Raw genomic sequence first — 20,197 nt, forward strand, 5'->3', positions numbered from 1 at the left:
AGGAAAGCAGAAAAGGAAAGAGCAAAAGAAAAAAGGAAAGCAGAAAAGGAAAGAGCAGAAGAAGAAAGGAAAGCAGAAGAGAGGAGAGAAGAGAAACAAGCAGAGGAAAGGAGAGTGGAACGAGAACTCCAGGAAAGGTTAGAAGGGAGAAAAGCAGAGGAGAGGAGAGCTGCAAGGGACCTCGAAGCAGAGGAGAGAAAAGCGGAAAGGGAATTAAAGGAACGTGACATGGAGCTTCAGCAAGAAATTAAATTCAAGGAGCTGGAGATAATGAGAGAACGGGGAGAGGTACCACCCTTGCTGACGGGGTCGACACCTAGCCAGAACACCTGGGATGTGGGCAGACATGTGAGGCTGGTTCCACCCTTCAGTGAAAAGGAAGTCGCTAAATTTTTTCCACACTTTGAGAAAGTGGCTCGACAGTTAAACTGGCCGGAGGAGGCCTGGACCATACTAGTGCAAAGTGTGCTGGTGGGAAAAGCTCAAGAGATTTATTCGGCGCTACCAATGGACCAATGTGCAGATTATGAGGTATTGAAGAAGCACATCCTCAAAGCCTATGAGTTGGTTCCGGAAGCTTACCGGCAAAAATTCAGGAATGCCAGGAAGAGGGAGAGTGAGACCCATGTGGAGTTTGCTAGAGTGAAAGAAAACATGTTTGATCGGTGGTGTGAGTCAAAAGGAGTCGGGAACGACTTCGAAGCATTGTGTGACCTGATGCTGGTGGAGGAATTTCAACAGTGTGTCCACGAGGACATCAAAGTGTACCTGCAGGAAAAGAAAGTACCGAAGTTGTGGGACGCAGCCACCATGGCAGATGATTATGCCTTAACACACCGGATAGGGGTCCACGAACCTAACTCCTCGCCTAGATCTCCGCAGGGGAGGTGGGGAACAGCAGGTGCGGAGAACGACAATACATGGCGGCGGCCTCGAGAGGATTATGGGGACAACGCGGATACCCCACCTGTTCGAAATCAGAGGGCTGCGGGCCCAAGACAAACTTATTTTTCGGGGGGCCCGAGGCAGACCACGAGTTTTTCCTCCGGGCCTACTTGCGCTTTTTGCAAGAAACCTGGACACTTGATGTCCAGTTGTTACCTCATGAAAAGGGAAGACCCAGAGCGGAGTCCAACTATTACCACTCCGAATGTGATGGCAAGCGTAAGAAATCGCCCACAGAAGAGTTACCAACCATTTATTTATGAGGGGTTGGTCTCACTCAAGGGAGACTTGACTAACCCAAGACCGGTTAGGGTTTTGAGGGACACAGGAGCCCATCAATCCTTAATGCTTGAAGGCATTTTGCCATTGTCAACGAGTACCGCAACTGGCGATAGTGTTCGGTTACAAGGGATCGGTGGCTGTGTTAGTGCCCCACTTCATGTCATCCATTTGGAATCCGATTTGGTGTCAGGACCGGTCACCATCGGTTTACAAGCCACGCTTCCTGTAGAGGGAGTATCTGTGATTATTGGGAATGATTTGGCCGGGGGGCAAATTTATGGTAACCCGAGGGTTGGTAAAGAGCACAGCAGGGAAAATAACACCCCACCAGCTCGGGATGGCGACAAAAGTTCCAAGTTATTTGTAGGGGGACTGAACTTCAACACAGAGGAAGAAGTTCTGACCTCTGTCTTCAACAGATATGGGCCGCTGGTGGAAGTGCGGGTGGTAAAAGACAGGGAAACGCAACGGTCAAGAGGGTTCGGCTTTGTCACGTTTGCAAGCACAAGAGACGCCAGGGAGGCAGAGAAGAATTGGAATGGTAAGGATTTGGAGGGTCGGACCATAACAGTAGGGAAGGCATTTCGTAGGCGTCGAGAGGTCTACAGAAGAGGACAACTTGGCAGTAGTTTTGGGGTTGGCAGCAGCCGATATTACTATGGAGGCTCCCAGAGTTACGGCACCTCCCGAAAGAATGAATGTCAGAGCACTGGCCGAGAAGGAGACCGCCAGTCAGGTAACGGCTGGGACAAGTGGTCCCACCATAACTGTTAGGAGTCTGGAGAAGTTGAAGCACTATATATACGGGGGAGCCGCCGAGCCGGGGCTCCTACACGGACTAACCGTGAACGCCACGTTCTTAAAGGCGTCCAGGTAGTGAACTTTCCTGCATGGACTAACCGTGAACTCCACGTTCTTAAAGGCGTCCATGTAATGAACTTTCCTCCCCGGACTAACCGTGAACTCCACATTCCTTAAGGCGTCCATGTAGGGAATACTCCGCTGGGCCTCCCGAAAAAGTGCTATAGAGAGGTTTAAATTTGGGGGCTTTGGTCACCACCTCTTAACCGTCATTCAAGAGAAACTAGAAGTGGTTGACGCTTGGTCCAGAGGGAATTAATCTAGGGGATTGTGTGAAATTTTGTTGCTTTATTTTTAAGTGATGACTGTGCCCGGGGGGAACTGATGAGTTGGGGGGGGGGGGGGGGTGAGTTATCTGGTTTGTTTATCCAAGTTGGCCGGCAAAGAAAGTTTTCGCTGGGCTCAAACTTTCTTTCTTGAAGGGGGGGAGTGTTACATATTTATGTGAATGTATGTGAATTACTATTCAGGTCTTTGCTTATCAATGTGTAGTCGATTAAAGGTTGTTGTGATTAAAGGGTCAGGAGCCCTTCTGGGAAAAAGGAGACCGGAAACGGAAGAAGAAAAGACACGAGGTCCGGGAGAAGCGACGATTCTTCTTCTTCCTCGCCGAGCTCGGACGCGAGCGGTATCGATTGAGCAACGTAACATAATCGGCGTTTAAAAGCCCGTCTGGCGAGAGGAGTTACCGGGACATGTAACTACCCTTCAACACGTCAGGTCACCGTGGGTTCGTGCACGGAACCAAGCAGCCGGCACAGTTCGCCTCACCGTCTACAAGGCCGCGTACGGGTCGCACCTTGGGCCGCGCGCGCTGGGCAAGCCGCGTGTTGCTTTGCCTGCTTTGCTGTACCCGCTTTGCTTGGCCAGGAGGTGCGCGCTGCAGCCGTTGTTCCCGGTACGGGACGTGCCCGGTGAAAGCACGTCAGGAAGGGTCCGTTCAACCGCCCACTTGCGGAGATCGAACTACAGGAGTACGGAGACATTGAGAGAGACATTGACCATGGAGGGAGTCGGGAGTGGGGCTCACGTGAGGAATGTATAAGATGGCCATCTTAGAGTTATTATAGATGAGTTTACATCTTTGTACTATTGATTGCTGATTGTGGATGGTTGTTGATTGCTCGGGGAATATATCATTGATTATTCCGGATCCTTGGTGTGGGGTTTCTTATTGATTGGAATTCATATTGATTGCGTTACGAAAGCGCATAAATAATAGATCTTTCTGGCGGAGTTCCTCTCACGGTCCGGGGGTCACCGAGACCAGGTAGACACCGGGAGGACCACGTAACACTACGCATAAAGAAGAACGCTATTGAAAATTGGGTCGCCATGTCAAAATCCAAGATGGCCGCCTCCATGTATGTCTGACCCTTGTGAGCGAAATATCATATCATAGCATGTTTTCTGTGTGTTCCACTTTGTCAACTCACATCACTTCCCCGACGACGGGGGACCTAGGCGTAACGCTTGTTCATATGTGTTCTGTACCCGTCTGGCGAGAGGTGAAAGTCTCATGTCTCTGTCTCTGTCAAACTGTCACTGAAAAGTCTCTGTCAAACTCTCATGCACAGTCCTCTAATCAGTGATGACTCAATTTACATTTCGCTGTCTGACAACATGGACCAACTTCTATCCACTCATCCCAACTATCTCTTCCTCATATGTGGCGACTTCAACTGTCATCGTGACAGCTGGTTGGGTGTGGGTTCCTCACTCACCAGCCATGGCATCTCAGCAAAGGACTTCTGTGACTCATTGGGACTGACACAATCTGTCAATTTCCCGACCCGGATCTCAGTCAATGGAGCACTTCTCTTCTCGACTTGGTTATGACAAACTTCCCTGCAAATGTCTGATGCTCTTCATCTGCTCCAATCGGTTCATCTGATCATGTGCTTGTTAAAGTGGACATCTCTCTGGCCATTCTCAGATAGCCTCCTCAGCGTCGACGAGTCTGGCATTTCACTCAGGCCAACTGGCACGGTCTTCAAGCATCCATCAATCATCTGGACTGGTCTCCCATCTCTACTGCCTCTGACATCAACTCATCCTGGGAATTCTTCCAAAGTAAATTGCTCTCTCCCTCATGCACAGATTTATCCCATCTCGTCTTCAGTTGTCTTACCCTTCCTCCCATCCATGGTACACTTCAATCTTGTGGTAAGGCAGTTGCTCTGAAACAACTTTCCTTTGCCTCTTGGAAGGCTAATTCAACTGAAGGCAATCTCAGTTCCTTTCAATAAGCTCGGAACAAGTGTGTGTCTACCCTCAGGAGAGCCAGGAAACAATATCTCTCCACACTCAAGAATGAACTCTCAAACCTGTCTCCTTCCTCCAAATCCTGGTGGCGTCTGGTCAAATCCGTTTCTGGTTCCCCCTCCATCCCCTCCCTTACCTCAAACGGCTACACAGCCGACACCGCACATGACAAAGCCGAATGCCTCAACTCTGTATTTGCCTCAAAATCTTGTGTCCCAAACCTATCTCTTCCTGTACCCACCTTACCCAGTTGAACCCAGCTGCTCCTGGACTCTGTGTCCTTCTCTCCTGACAAGGTGGAGAAGTTTCTGTCAAACCTTGACTCTGAGTCTGCAACTGGACCAGATAGCATCAGCCCACGGGTCCTAAAATCCTGCACTGCCGCTCTTCCACACTCTCTCTCAATTATCTTCACCCTCTCTTTTGCTCAACGTCATCTGCCCTCTGCTTGGAAATCAGCCAACATTACCGCTTTACACAAGAAAGGTGCAAAAATAGGTCATTGCAACTACAGACCAATCAGCCTGCTCCCAATAATCAGCAAGGTCATGGAATCCATCATTGTTTTGGATATCAAATCCTTCCTCTTCTACAATGGCTTGATCTCGGATCATCAATTTGGATTCAGACCAGGTCATTCTACTCTGTACATGCTGCTTCTGCTGTCTTAACAATGGATGGGGGTCTTAAATGCCAAACAGGAACTCAGAGCCGTCTCCCTTGACATATCTCGTGCCTTTGATATGGTCTGGCATCTCACCCTGCTCACCAAACTCTCCTCTTATGGTATCCATGGAAACCTCCACACATGGCTTGCAGACCTCCTTTCTGGTCACAGTCAACGTGTGACCCTGAATGGATTTCTCTCATCTCCTCTTCCTGTTCAGGCTGGAGTTCCTCAAGGCAGTGTTCTGGGCCCTGTGCTTTTTCTGGTCTTCATTAATGATCTCTCAGACTTTCTCGAAAATCCTCTCTATCTCTTTGCTGATGACTCCACTCTCTGCCGCTCCATTCCTCATCCCTCAAATCGGCAGACTGCAGCCTCCTCACTCTCTGCAGACCTTGACAAAATCACAAACTCGTTAAACAAGTCGAACATGTCTTTCAATCCTGACAAATCTCACACTCTCACAATGTCTCTCCGAAAAGACTGTCTGGACAGCCCTCCCATCTACTTTCTGAACAATCCTCTTGAAGAAGTTCTGTCACTCAAGCTTTTGGGCGCACTATCTGCTGTGATCTTTCCTGGGAAAACCACATTTCAAATCTGGCCTCCAAAGCCAGTCGCCGATTGGGCATCCTCCGTCGTGCGAAGTCCTTCCTTGGCACACCTGAGCTCCTCACCACATACAAGGCTTTCGTCCGCAGCTCAATGGAATACTGTTCTCCCCTCTGGGGCAGTGCTCCTCCCTCACACCTCGCTCGGCTTCAAGCGGTTGAAACCAAAGCATTCAGAATCATTGTCATCTCCCGCGATGATGCTGATTCTGAGGGCCTTTCTCTTTCTCACCGGAGGCAGCTAGGTGGTCTTTCAGTCTTCTACCGACTCCTCTCCAGCCTTGCTCTCCCTGTTCTGTCTGTGCTCTGTCCCCCAAATATTCCTACAGGACACACAAGATCTGCCAGCAACCCTCTTCTGGTGAAACTGCCAAAACCAAGACTCTCTGCTCACCTTCCCTCCTTCATTCCTCTTTTCTCCCACCTCTGGAACAAACTCCCACACTCTCTTCAATCCCCCTACTCCCTCCAGGTCTTTAAAACAGCTGTTCACCACCATCTCTTATCTTTCCCCATCCAAAACCTTGATCTTTTCTACCCCCGTTAAAACACCCTAAACCCGCTTCTTTAAATCCCCAACTTCTGTCCTGAAATTCCTAGAAGTGTTCATTTGTTTTATTCCGTGTACCCCTCCATCCTCCCCCAGCCCTCCCCTTTGCGCAGATTTACCGACGTCCCTGTTCTCTCCTGTTGTTGTGGTTGTGTGCTTCCCTCTCTCCCCCTCTTGTCTCCCGCTCCCTTCATTGCATGTTTTGTGTGTATGTGCATGTGTTCATGTTCAACATGTTAGCTCTTATACGAGCCTCGATTCTGTATCCCCCCCCCAAAAAAAAAAATTACACTGTAGGAGCTGTGCTCCCACGTAAATCGGAAGAATGGACGCGACAAAAAGCTGGAATTCGTCCGAGTTTCTTTATTGTCACAAAACAACTCGGGTACTCTGAAAAGCCCGTTTATCGGGCAGCAATATATATATACACATTATCCCGGAGCGTTTGCCCGGGAAAGGCGAGAGGGGGCGTGGCCGGGCGTCCTGGACGCGGCCTGGCAAGTCGAGGGCGGGCATGCCCGGGCAAACCCGGGCGTCCCGGACGCGGCCTGGCAAGTCGAGAGCGGGCATGGCCGGGCGTCCTGGACGAGCCCGGCATGGTGATCACTCCGCGTCCTTGGTAGGTGCAAGGCGATTGTGTAAACTCAGCGGTAGCCGCTACACACGTCCCCCCAGAATCGACTTGCACCGGCAGGGTCAATTTAAGGGGGGTCCTGATGACCCGGCCGAAGCGACCCCTGGCGGGTCGTGGGGGGGGGGGGTCTGGTGTGGTGGTGGGTGGTCGAGTGGGGGGCACCGTGGACGGGGGGCGGCCTCGCCGCGTCGGAAGGGCCAACCGTGGCGGTTGCTCGATGTCCACGTGCGCCGGCTTGAGGCGGGCCACCGCAATCCGGTCCGACCTGCCGCCGATGTCGATGACGAACGACTTGTCGTCCCATCACAGGACCCGGAAGGGCCCGTCGTACAGCGGCCGGAGTGGCCCCCGATGTGCGTCATGACGCACAAAAACGTACTCCGCTGTGCGAAGCGCTGGGGGGACGTAGGACTGGGGGTCACCATGGTGGGACGTTGGCACGGGGGCAAACCGTCGGGCGGCCTCCTGGAGGTCCGAGCGCTGGTGAGCTGCGGACCAGGGACTGGTAGCGTCGGGCACGAATTCGCCCGGGACGCGTAGCGCCTGGCCGTAGACAAGCTCGGCGGTGGATGCCCGGAGGTCCTCCTTGGGGGCCGTGCGGAGGCCCAAAAGGACCCACGGCAGCCGGTCAGCCCAACCGCCGTCCTGAAGGCCGGCCATGAACGCGGCCTTCATGGAGCGGTGGAATCGCTCGCACAACCCATTGGCTTGGGGGTGGTAGGCCGTAGTACGGTGGAGCTTGACCCCCAGGTTGCGGGCGACCGCAACCCACAGCTCGGAGGTGAACTGCGGTCCACGGTCCGACGAGATGTCCGCCGGTGCGCCGAAGCGGGCGACCCAGGTGGCGATGAAAGCCTGCGCCACGTCGGCAGTGGTGGTTGAGATGAGGGGAACGGCCTCCGGCCACCTGGTGGTCCTGTCCACCATGGTGAGCAGGTGTGTGAACCCCCGTGATGGGGGAGGGGGCCCACCAGGTCCACGTTGATGTGGTCGAAACGTCGTTCAGGCACGGTGAAAGGTGCCAGCGGGGCCTGGGTGTGTCAGTGGACCTTGGCCTGTTGGTAGGCTGTGCAGGTGCTGGTCCAAACGCGGACGTCCCGTCGAAGGCCGTGCCAGACGAATCGCGCCGACACCAGCTTCTGGGAAGCTTTCCGGCCCGGGTGGGAAAGGCCGTGGAGGGAGGCGAAGATGCGGCGTTGCCAGGTAACGGGCACGATGGGACGAGGCTGGCCTTGGGAGACGTCGCAGAGCAGGACAGTGTCCGCGAAGGGGATGTCGGCCAGGCGGAGGCCCGTTTCCGCCGCCCGGAGGGCTTGCACCGTGGTGTCGGTGGTTTGGTCCACCGCCATAAGCGCGAAGTCCACGCCGAGGTGGACCGCGTTCGCGCTGGCCCGAGAAAGACAGTCGGCCACGGATGTCCGTGGTAAACTCCGACACGGCGGAGAGGTGGCGCTGTTGGCGGGCCGACCACGGCTCCGTGACCTTGGCCATTGCGTAAACCAACGGCTTGTGGACGACGAACGCCGTGAAGGGTCGGCCCTCCAGGAGGTGGCGGAAATGGCGAACGACCAGGTGTAGACCGAGGAGCTCACGGTCAAACGTGCTATATTTGAGCTCGTTCGGCCGGAGCTGCCGGCTGAAAAAAGCGAGTGGCTGCCAAACCCCGTTCACCCATTGCTCATGTACGGCGCCCACCGCGTAGTCGGAGGCATCCGTGGTGAGGGCGATAGGAGCGTTGAGCACCGGGTGAGCGAGCAGTGTTGCGTCGGCGAGGGCCCGCTTTGAGCTTTTGAAGGTCGCGTCCATTGCTGCGGACCAGACGACGTCGTGCTTGGCCGGCTTGCCCCGGAGGGCTTCGTAGAGGGGCCGCATGAGTTGAGCAGCGCGGGGCACGAAGCGGTGATAGAAATTCACCATTCCCAGGAATTCCTGCAGGGCCTTTATGGAGCGGGGACGCGGAAACGTGGTGATGGCCTTGACCTTGGTTGGCAGTGGCACGGCCCCGTTCTTGGTGATGTGGTGGCCCAAAAAATCAACGGCCGTCGTTCCGAAGTGGCATTTGGCCGGGTTGACGATGAGGCCGTGCTCGCTGAGGCGCCCGAACAGTGTTCGGTGGTGGAGGAGGTGCTCGGCCCGGGACGTGCTGGCGACGAGGATGTCGTCCAGGTAAACGAAGAGGAATGGCAGGTCACGCAGCACGCCGTCCATCAAGCGCTGGAACGCCTGAGCCGCGTTCTTGAGGCCAAACGGCATCCGCAGGAATTTGAACAAGCCGAACGGTGTCATGACGGCCGTTTTAGGGACGTCGGCCGCCCTGACAGGTACCTGTTGATATCCCCGTATGAGATCGATTTTTGAAAAAATGACCCGTCCTGCCAGGCGGGCGGAGAAGTCTTGGATGTGCGGGATCGGATACCTGTCGGGGGTGGTAGTGTCGTTAAGGCGGCATTAGTCGCCACATGGGCGCCAGCCGCCCCCTGGCTTTGGGACGATGTGTAGTGGCGAAGCCCACGCGCTATCGGAGCGCCGCACGATGCCGAGGTGTTCCAAAGCGTCGAACTCGGCTTTGGCCACGGCGAGCTTGGCTGGGTCGGGCGGCGGGCTCTGGCGTAGACTGGCGGGCCCGTGGTTGGTATGTGGTGTTCAATCCCATGTCGTACTGCGACGGCCGAAAACTTCGGCCGCGTGAGGGCCGGGAACTCCGTGAGCAGGCGAGCAAACCCGTTCGCCGCCGGGAGGGCGCATGCCAGCTAGGTCGGAGCGGAGCTGCTCAATGTGCATACCAGGGAGCTGAAGGTCTCGGCGTTGATGAGGCGACGCTGTTGGACGTCCACCAGCAGTCCGTGTGCGCAGAGGAAGTCGGCGCCTAGCAGAGCCATGGGCACGCTTGCGGTTACAAAAGTCCAAGTAAAGCGTTAGCCGCCGAAGCAGAGGGTGACGTTGCGCGGGCCGAAGGTGCGGATGGCCGATCCGTTGGCCGCAACCAAAGAGGGGCCGCAAACTACGGACTGCCTGTCCTGATCGGAGGCGGGTATGACGCTCAGTTGGGCGCCGGTGTCGCACAGGAAGCGCCGTCCGGACGCTTTGTCCGTGATGAAAAGTAAGTTGCCCGTGTGGCTCATGGCTGATAATGAACGCCGGCCCGGCCGTTTCCCGGCCTGCCGAAGGTGCACGGAGGTCGGCATGTCCGGGCCTTCTGTCCGAACCTGGCATGATAGTAACACCACGCTTGGTCAGGTGGAGGCCCCGGTCATCGTGCTGGAGGTGGTCGGCTCGGCGCAGCGGCCGCCAATTGCGTCGGCAGCTCGGTCATCGACCGTGCCGGGTGCTCGGGCGCCATGGGCGTTGCGTCGGACGGCGGTGGGCCCCAGGTCGCTGCTGCAATGCGTTGGCCTGCCGCGGAGATCTTGTCGGCTTCCCTGGCGAGGGCGCGGGGATCCATGATCGTCGTGCTCGCCAGGGCGAGGCGTACCGGGCTAGGCAGCTGACGGAGGAACAGCTCCAGGAACAGGATTGCCGGAGAGTACTCGCCGAGCAGCGAAAGCATGTAGTCCATTCGCTCGGACGGGCGCGTGTCGCCGAGCTCGGGCAGGTCGAGCAGGCGCCGTGCGCGTTCCGCCGATGGGAGGGCGAAAGCGTCGAGGAGGAGCTTTTTAATCACGCCGTATTTGTCAGCGGCTGGCGGGCTCTCGAGGAGGCTCAGGGCGCGGGCCGCGGTGGCTGAGCCGAGCGCTGCTACCACATGGTGGAAGCGGGTGTCGTCGGCCGTGATGCCTCGCAGGGCGAACAGGGAGTCCGCCTGGGCGAACCAAACCGCCACGTGAGCCTCCCAGAAGGTAGGCAGTTTGAGGGCAACTGCCGTGTCCATGTCGGTAGGTCACCAATGTAGGAGCTGTGGATGTATTCCATCAAGCTGTGGATGAAAGGTTTGTATGTGGTGAGAAGTTCAGGTGTGCCAAGGAAGGACTTTGCATGACGGAGGATGCCCAAGCAGCATCTGGCTTTAGAGGCCAACTTTGAAATGTTGCTTGTCCGAGAGAGGTCATTGGTGAGAGTGAGACCCACTATTTTGAATAACAACAATTTATTCGAGAAGGTTGTTGAGAAAGTAGAAGGGAGGCCTTTTGGAGAGACAGAGTGAGAGTGTGAGATTTGTGATGTTTGAAAAGCATATTCCAAGTGACGTTTCACCAGTTTGTGATTTTGTCAAGGTCTGAAAACAGGGAATTGGCTCCTCCCTGTCTATCTGGAGGATGAGGGATGTCACAGCTGAGGGTGGGATCATAAACAAAGAGATAAAGAGGATTTTTCAGAGAGTCAGAGAGATCATTGAAGATGAGGAATATGATGGGGCTAAGAACACTGCCTTGGGGCATTCCAGCCGTGACAGTGTAAGGAGATGAAAGGATTCCCTTGATGGCCACATGTTGGTTGCAAGAGTGGGGGAAGTCAGTAATCCAAGAGTGGAGTTTGCCTTGGATTGCATAGGCAGACAGTTTGGAGAGCAAGGTGGGATGTCAGACTGTATCAAACGCTCATGATATGCCCAGAGAGACTGCCCTGACCTCATGCCTGACATTGAGGGAGAGTAGAAGCACCATCTCCAAGGTAGAATGACCTGGACTGAATCTGAATTGGTGATCTGAAATGAGATCATTGGAGAAAAGGAAAGATTTTATGTCAACTACGATGATGGATAGCATGACCTTGCAGATTAATTAACCCCCATGCTCTTCTAGCCAAAGAAAGCTGCATAAAGGAACCAAGAAAAGCGACACAAGGTAAACCCTTTGCTGTTTCAAACCCTACCTGAGTTCCTCCACAACTGCAGACAAGTAGCACATACATGAGAATCCCAATGTTACTTGCCCCTTCAGCCACTGGTTCAGTTTCATCACTTGTTGGCGAGTCATCATTGACAGTGTAGACAGAAACGCACACCGAGCTGTTAGGGTTAGGGTTCCGAGGCTCCCAATCATGTAGCACTTGTAATGCCAATAGCATGCAAATGCAGCTTACCTGCATGCATGAATCCCCTCTTTTTTCCTGTGCAACTGTCTTCTCAAGTCTATTGTCTCAAGATATCCGCCCCAGAATGTAAAGTCTGCTCTCCACTGCCACCATATGGTCTCTCCTTTTCCTTCCTCTGATGTGTCCTTGGAAGCTTTATCACACCAACTGAGACCCTCTTCCCACCCTTCATTCGCAATTCCTCCCCTCATGCGTCTGTATGCGCGTATTATCCCATTTTCCCTTTGCCCCATGTTTTGCCTGTTGACACTTTGCTTCCTGGTATTCTGTTCTTCGGTGCACCTTGGTACCTGTATAATGCCATTTAAGTCAATATCACCCCAAGGGAAACTAGTTATAAAGACATTTGTTTGTTGCATTTTCTTTTTGCATCTTGATTTAGTCTTTTATTTCACAATGTGGTGACTTTCAGATGAATGCTTATTGTGATTAATTTGTGTGATTGTTTGTATTATAAACTGTGCGCAGGTACCTATAATGAGCAGGAATCAAAGTTAGTCTTTACCATCCAGAAAATCACAAGTCAAAGCCATACGTCTGTTGGAAAATTTAAGGATGAAAACTGGATCATGGATGGCTTTGTAAGTTCATTTTATTATATCCTTGTCTTCCTGCAACTATCGTTTATGTAGTACCGTGAAATACATCGTTAGCCGTTTTCATAGTGTGTCTGCATATGCTTACTTGATACAGACGAAAGTCCATGCATGGAACATAACTTTTCCATGCACTTTGAACATATAAACACATTAGGCAGATATTGCTTTGTTACCACAATGTTAATGGCATCACTCAGAAAAAGATATAAAACAGAATGCCTGGTGGAAGTACTATTGTTTGCATTTATTTCCCGAATGCCATTAATGGCCTTTCATTGTGTTCATTCAACCGGCGAGAACACATCCAAAAAGCCATTCAAAATGGCGGTATAATTAGCATGGAGATTTGGCCAGGCACAGACCACCAAAAGGACCATCCTTCCGATGAAATGTCAAATGAAATTCGAAAGCAAAGCTGTGTTTGTAAGTGCCGTTGCGGAGGTGAAAGGATGTTGACACTTTGTTTTCACCGTGCCCGCCAGGTGTCAGCGGAACACGGAAGTTTCGTCTATCAGGGTTTCATCAAGGCAAAGGGCTTCGGACAGTTCGGCATGCAGAGATTGGGTTTGTAATTTGTAATTACTTGTAATTTGTTATTTGTAAAATAATTAAATTTTTATTATTTGTAATTAATTAATTTGATTGCAAGATGGATTTGTAATTACCGGTATCTTCATAATGCCACATAATAGTCAGGTTCACCATGTTAACAAATATAATTTCGTTCAAAATTTTGGGAGATTAGCAAAGCTGTACATTTTTGGAATCATCAGAGCATGGAGAATCCGAAAATCAATGTTGGCATTTGCACAGACACCTGCATGGCCGCCATTTTGGATTTTCAAAATGGCCGCCATAAAATACATATTCTGCGCTATCTCGGCTTCTAGTGAACCTAGAAAGTTAATTAAATATGCTAATCCTATGTTTTCTGGGTCAAGGAATCCAATAAAGGCCTCAAAATAGTGCTCAGGATTATAGAAAAACAACAAACAAAGGCAATTGAAAACCATTGTCTTTATATTTGTGATATAACTGTATTACATAATACATGATATTGCAAGTCCTTTGAAGTTATAGGTATGGGTTTATAAAGCAAGAAAGAACCCTTGTTCGTATCAGATTGAACTATAAGTCCTATACACAGGATCTACGAGGTCTATGCCGTTCAGGAATATGCTTTTACAGATCTTCATCACTGTCCTGAGTGTCATTTTCGCAAAGGTGTCTACGCAAATGTAAACATTAATTTTTGGATTCCTCATGCTCTGAATATTCCAAAAATGTATAGTTTTGCTAATATCCAAAAGTTTTGAACGAAAAAACATCGTGAACCTGACGATAATATCGCATCTGCCAAGCACCCTGATATGACCATTAAATGTGTAAACATCTTTGACGTCTGTCACTCTTTTGATCTAAGATCATTGGGGTGTAGCCGTCGGACAGCGGATTATTTTCAGCAGTTTTCCTAATGTTTCAAATTTCTACAAAGCCATGAGACTTTGACTGTGTAATTTGCCATTGTTTGATCACATGCTTCCTGCTGTCCATATATATATCGTAAGCATCCTTAAAGGGACTTTAATAATCCTTTGTGAAAGAAGCATATTTGATGGGTTTAATTCAATGGCAGTGCTCTGCTTGCAATATTCTTAATGCTGCTCGCATTCGGGCAGAACGGTGGGATAATCTATCATTCTTTTTGCCAGATTATCCGTTAAAGATGCAGATTGCAATTATATGCAGAATGAATGCTCCTGATGGCCCAGATGTACATACACAAGATAGAGCGAAGCGTGTGCTGCCTTTCAGCGCCAGGAATCCCGCAGGATGAGAAGACACCCCCGGGGAAGCGCAGCGGTGCCAACAGCAGCTCAGTCGCCATTGCCATCCTCGTGCCTTTCTTCTCGCTCATCTTTTCTGGCTTCGCCTTCTACCTCTATAAACAGAGGTAAGATATTTTCCTTTATTGCTTGGCTGATCACATTCCACATATAATTTACTTCTGTTTTTTTTTTTAATTAACACTTTTTTATTTATTTATTTATTTATTGTTGTCCTATTGTTTTAGCAAAAATTTCATCAACCTTCTCCTTTTGAATAAAAGACCTTCTAAGTATTGCATTTGTGAGTAACTGAGTAAGGATATCATCAATGGCCAAAACTGCAAGCTAGATGTGAACAACCATCTAGGTACCATATTTTGCGTTTTTACACGTTTAAAATAACTTCTGCAACATACATTTGATAGTTTTTATGATGAAATGCACTTTAGCTTATTCTCCTGGTTGTGGAAGCACGGCTCGCTTACTCCATGTTGTAAAAATATGAGTTCCCATTCAAGGAATTACAATGCAGAAGGACGTCATTAGCTCCATAAAGCCTGCACAATGGTTGCTAACCTATGGTTGTTAGTCTATGCTTTATTATCCTTTTTAAATGCTTATTGTCAAGCAAGGAAGCAGCACGTACCATATTTTTATAGTCTTTTCACTAATGCCGATATGGTACTGTTTCTCCAATTTATTAAGGGGCAAAATAAGGTTACGTTGATGGGAAATAACGTTATTTGATTATTTTGTAAAAACTTCATCAACAATTTTATAAGCTGAAGAAGTAACTCTAAATACCTGTTTTAAAGCACTTTGCGCTGTACTCCGATAGTCATGTTTTTCACAACTCAGTGTATAGCTTTTCCATTCTCTAATCAGGAATGGTATGTGTGGAGCCATCCAAGGGAGAATGGGTATCAGGGAGGAATTTCATGAACAACGTTGAGAAAAGCAAATAAGAAATTCACGTGAGGTGAAAGAAAGTGGTAAAAGGTGTGGTACTGGACTGGTTGTGGGTTCAAATACAGCTGGTCAGCAAAATCTTAAAGATTTTTTAATGTAATATGAGGATTAAAAATTGAAGAAAAAATTGAAAAATATATATAATAAAGATTAAAAATTGAAGAATTTTTTAAATATCGAAATTGATGAAGAAATCTTTCCCTGAGTTTGGTTTTTTCCATAGCGGAAAACAGCTGAAAGTCACCTGGGCTTGGACAGGTTTTTTTTAAAGGTTAAGGGCAAAACCTAACACTCCCAGGAGAGACAAGTTACGGATGTTGCATTTGACATAAAATATTATATTTTAGTGATGGAAGGCAGCGTTGTTTGAAAGCTTCTTCCTCGTAACAAGATGCAGCCTGCAGGTGCTGATCCTGTACAATGACTGTTGTATATTGTGAAAGTAATCAATTTGACTATTATTCAACACTAGTTCAGCATTTTCACTGAGCCTTATGTGCACTGTTGGACACAGAGTAGACTGTCCCATTCCGGATGCACCACCAACATAATTTCTGTTGAGACTCATAATCATAACATTTGCACAATGTCAGTAGTTAATGAGATTTTCCATCAACAGATCCTTCCCCTCCCTTACTTCCACCCTCCCAAGTGCCCATCAATCCCACATTGTTAGTTATGAGGCATTGCCACTCGCAGCCACGTTGAAGTGCCATAAATTCAGACATTCATTACCTCTGGAATTGCGAAAGATCCCAGAGCATCCTCCTCACTGCTGCAACTGATTTCTCGCTTAATATTTTACTTTGAAACGATCAAGACACTCCGGGGATGCCGAAACAGTTAAATAGATGAGTTTTGACTCTCAAAGCCCAATAGGCACATTTTAGACCCCTTTACATATACTTAGCCTCCAACCAGGCGTCAGCCCAGCTGGGGGCTTGCATTTTGGGTCCTGTCAGTCCGTGTGTGCGTCCATCCAACGGGAGCTTCTACTCGAAAATGACTAGACATGTTTCTTTCATATTCGACACATTTATGTCATAATATTTGGGGATGAGGCACGTCAAATTATTTTGGCATCAGAGCCAATTTGGCATTTTGCAAATAAAAAAAATTGCAGGAGAGCAGTACAGGATTGTATATGCTCTGGGGAGGCATTATTTATTTATATAAACTTTACCATCTCCACTACCGACACACAACTTAAAAAATTATTATGCAGTCATGGGTTTTGCACGTGTGTGTTCTGTGTGTGTTTGTGTGTGTGTGTGTGTGTGTGTGTGTGTGTGTGTGTGTCTCCAGGCCTTAACCTTTTACCATTTTAGCTTTTATCATCAAATTGTCAAGGAGAACAGCACTTGGTTGAGCTCATACCTTTGCCAGGTTGAACATTTTACGTTTTGTGTCCCACTGATAGGCCGGATCTGCATCTGGATCTTAACTAAACACTAATTGACTTGTTCTTGTCATCTACCTAACTCATCCACCAAGTTTTGTCATACCTGAAGAGACTTATTAACTTATTGAGCCACCGTGCTATATATTGTTTTTGGCCCTATATCTCAACTGTGAAGAATCACTTAAAAAATAATAGTATCCGAAATCCGGATCCGGATCTTCACCAAAATGGAATCAATTCGTCCATGTCACACACTCAACCTGTCCACCAGATTTAGTCAGAATCTGTCCATACCTTATTGAGATATCCTGCTCACAGACAAAGAACCAGACAGGGATGAAAACATAACCTCCATCATCTTATGGTGGTGGAGGTAACAAACCTTAATTATGAGAATATGGAGAAATAAATTAATAATTGGGTCAAAATGTGAAAGGGCAAAGTCACAGTGAGTACAAATAGGCCTTATCAGCCCATTCGCTGCGCGTCAATCATGAGACGGCCGTTTTTTGTCATACTTCCTTGTTTCTTTATTTATTTATCATTGAGCTTCAGTGTGTCTGTCTGGTCTAGGCCATAACCATTTTAGCAATTAAGCTTTTGTCATAAAATCTTCAACAAACCCTTATTATGAGAATATGGAGAATGCTAATTAATAAAATGTACAATTTATTTTAGCTGTTGTTTTCGTCATGTTTAGTTTGAGTACAAAGCGGACGTGGGCTGTGCATTTAGAGATGCTGTCTGCTTTTATATTTATATCAACTACCATCTTCACGACCAACAGACAATTTTAAATTATTTATATATGTACACTTTACTATCACCAATAAATACATATCACCATGATTTATTTTTATTTATACATATATATATATATATATATATATATATATATATATATATATATATATATATATATATATATATATATATGTATATATGTTCTCCAATATATATATATATATATATAAACCCACCACCCACCATCCCCACCCCTTTTTCCCTGCCTTATTTAAATCTGCTGCCTGCTTCCAGATTGTGCTTATTTGTATTTCCTTATACTTTACAACCTTTCTATTCATATGGTTTGTACTTTTGTTTGTTTGTTTATTTATTTTCATGAAGGCATCACTAATTTTGTTTTATCCTCCTTATCGAAATATGAGTAAATCAAGTGACCTTTTACTCTTGCATTATCGTTCCACTCTCATACAATTCTGAAGATAATAATAAGAATGATAATAATGGCTTTCTTTACTCACTCGGCCCACAACAGGACCAGGCCAAAAGCAGGTTTCCGAAGTTGCTCAGGACATGAAAGTACAAATGGACAACCAGCGTTCGAAAACCCCATGTATGACACGAACCAACGGTCAAGAGAAAGCAAATCCGTACGCTTTGATCCAACTCTGAACACTGTGTGCACCATGGTGTAGAAAGCATGTGGACTCGCTACAATGTATTTGGCCTACTTAGGTAACGTACAGCGAATGATTAATTTTGTATCGGTATTTGTACACTTGGTGTCTAAAGGTTTCTTTTTATCCTATGACAAAAGTACATTGCTTTTCTTCCTTTCTTGTCACGATGCTAAACTTCATGGTTTTCTTTTTCCTTTGTCAATCATCCCAAAATCAGCCAATGGATAAATAATTCTGCATTTTGGGCTTTTACAGTACAGGATCATGTGAAACAGGAACTTAAGGATTCATGATCAAGACAAAGCCCAAAACCAACTCTGCTATTCCTCCAACCACCCCTGTCAAATTATGAGTCTTTGCAGTTCAGCAGATCGTAATAAGTTTCGGTCATTTCCACCAGCAACTAGAATAAAGGCCTTTGATAATTATTCCAGTTTTGGTGAGACAAGAAGCCCTTTGATCTTGTCATCAAAAGTGAAATGAAACATGGAATCAAGAATGCTTAAATCCTTCTGAGGAAGAAACTTTTAATTCTGTTTTCGCAATTCCTTGGGACTGCCACGCAATATTTGAGTCACGTTATAAAAAAAGGCCGTTATCCTGTATTTTAAAGAGTGAATTCCAATTAAATCATTGAAAGATGTACAAACTGCAAGAAAGCCGTTTTATTGATGTCGAAAATTCGAATTGGTCTCCACTGTGCCAAACGTGGCTTGTATTTTATGTTTTTTTAAAAAGTTTTTTTTGTTTTTACAAAAGTTATCATATCTCGTCGATATTCCACCTGCTCACAGAAGAGGTCCCAGGGCCCAGGCGGTTCAGCCAGCGACATGGTCCCACTCGTTCTCAGGGACCTTTGCGGACCCTGAGAGCAGGTGAGCAGGTGAGAAGTTAGAAACAAATAAAATAAAACGTAAGCAATCATCGGAACAAAGTTGCTAACTTGTGCAACCCCCCCCCCCACCTCCTGCCCCCCACTCCTCTCTGAAATTAACGTACATCACAGCTATATATCAAGCGGCAATGCTCAAATGATTGCCCACTGAAAATTATTCACAGAGCTGATCCAACTCGGGTCATCAGGACCGTGTAGGGAGTCGCAGTATGACTTGAACAGCTGGCAATCTCGGCATGAATTACCCGTGTGCTCGCATGTGCATACTCGCTGGGACATTGCATTCTTCACTTTTCCAGGTTTCCTTTTATTTGTAGGATTTACCTCCCGCTGGCTCTTTTGTTGAAAAGAAATCGTTCTTTTTGGCATGTAGCGTTTTCACTCTACTATGCTCAGTGATAGAATATGTACAAAGTTTTGTACAAATGGTCTATTTTTATGAAAGAATTGTACAGCTGTATTTATCCTTTGTTGACTTAAGAATGACTTGCAAGGGAAGGAATATTTCTTAACTCTATTTAACCTATATAATATATTCATAAGTTGTTATGGTGAATAAAAATTGCTCCGTTGCTCATTGATATAATTGACTTAATTGCTGAAAACTTTGTGTTGCTTCCATGACTGTCTACTGTACAACACTTACTTTAACAATGCTTCTCTGATGGCCAGTCTGTAACAGAATCTTTTAACATTGCCTTTTAATAAAATTATTCTGTTCAGATATGGTGACGTCTTCTTTGCATTGAAAGATTAACTTATTATTATGTCTCCGAAGGCCGGGGCATTGTTTTTGGGTTGTCTATCTGGCTGTGCGTGCGTCCATGCACATGTAGCAGATTTTTGTCACCACGGTAACTTGTGAACCACTAAAGGAGTGTTGACCAAACTTGGTACAAAGTTGAACTGATTCAATTTTGGGTTTGAAAAGTCAAAGGAATATGGTCGTGTGACCAGCGTTAATTGAAAATATTTTTGTTACCGCAATAGCTTGGGAGCCACAGAAGGCATTTTAAACCATACTTGGCACATGTATGGACTGAGCTGAAACTATGAACTGATTCAATTTTGGGTTCACCATGTCAAAGGTCATGTGCTCTTTGAAAATAATTTTGCAGATCATAACCTGAGTTAGGAGCATTTTATGTTTTCTCTCTCCCTCTTTTCTCTCTCCCACTTTTTTCTCTATTTTCTCTCTCTTTTCTTTCTCCTTCTTTTCTCTCTCCATCTTTT

The 20,197-nt window shown here is 47.7% G+C and overlaps 1 protein-coding gene across 1 annotated transcript in view; it reads left to right on the top strand.

The window, feature by feature from the left end:
- The window catches only part of LOC137422386 (CUB and sushi domain-containing protein 3), a 1,172,941-nt gene extending 1,153,285 nt beyond the window's left edge, over positions 1–19,656 (top strand). Inside the window, 4 exon segments of the mRNA XM_078772588.1 lie at positions 12,315–12,427; positions 12,928–13,009; positions 14,261–14,399; positions 17,925–19,656. Coding sequence (XP_078628714.1) covers positions 12,315–12,427; positions 12,928–13,009; positions 14,261–14,399; positions 17,925–18,084 — 494 coding nt within the window. The 3' untranslated portion in view covers positions 18,085–19,656.
- The last annotated feature ends 541 nt before the right edge of the window (positions 19,657–20,197 follow it).

The sequence above is a fragment of the Myxine glutinosa genome, chromosome 2, assembly GCF_964187855.1.
Source record: "Myxine glutinosa chromosome 2, kmMyxGlut1.1, whole genome shotgun sequence".
Lineage (NCBI taxonomy): Eukaryota > Metazoa > Chordata > Myxini > Myxiniformes > Myxinidae > Myxine > Myxine glutinosa.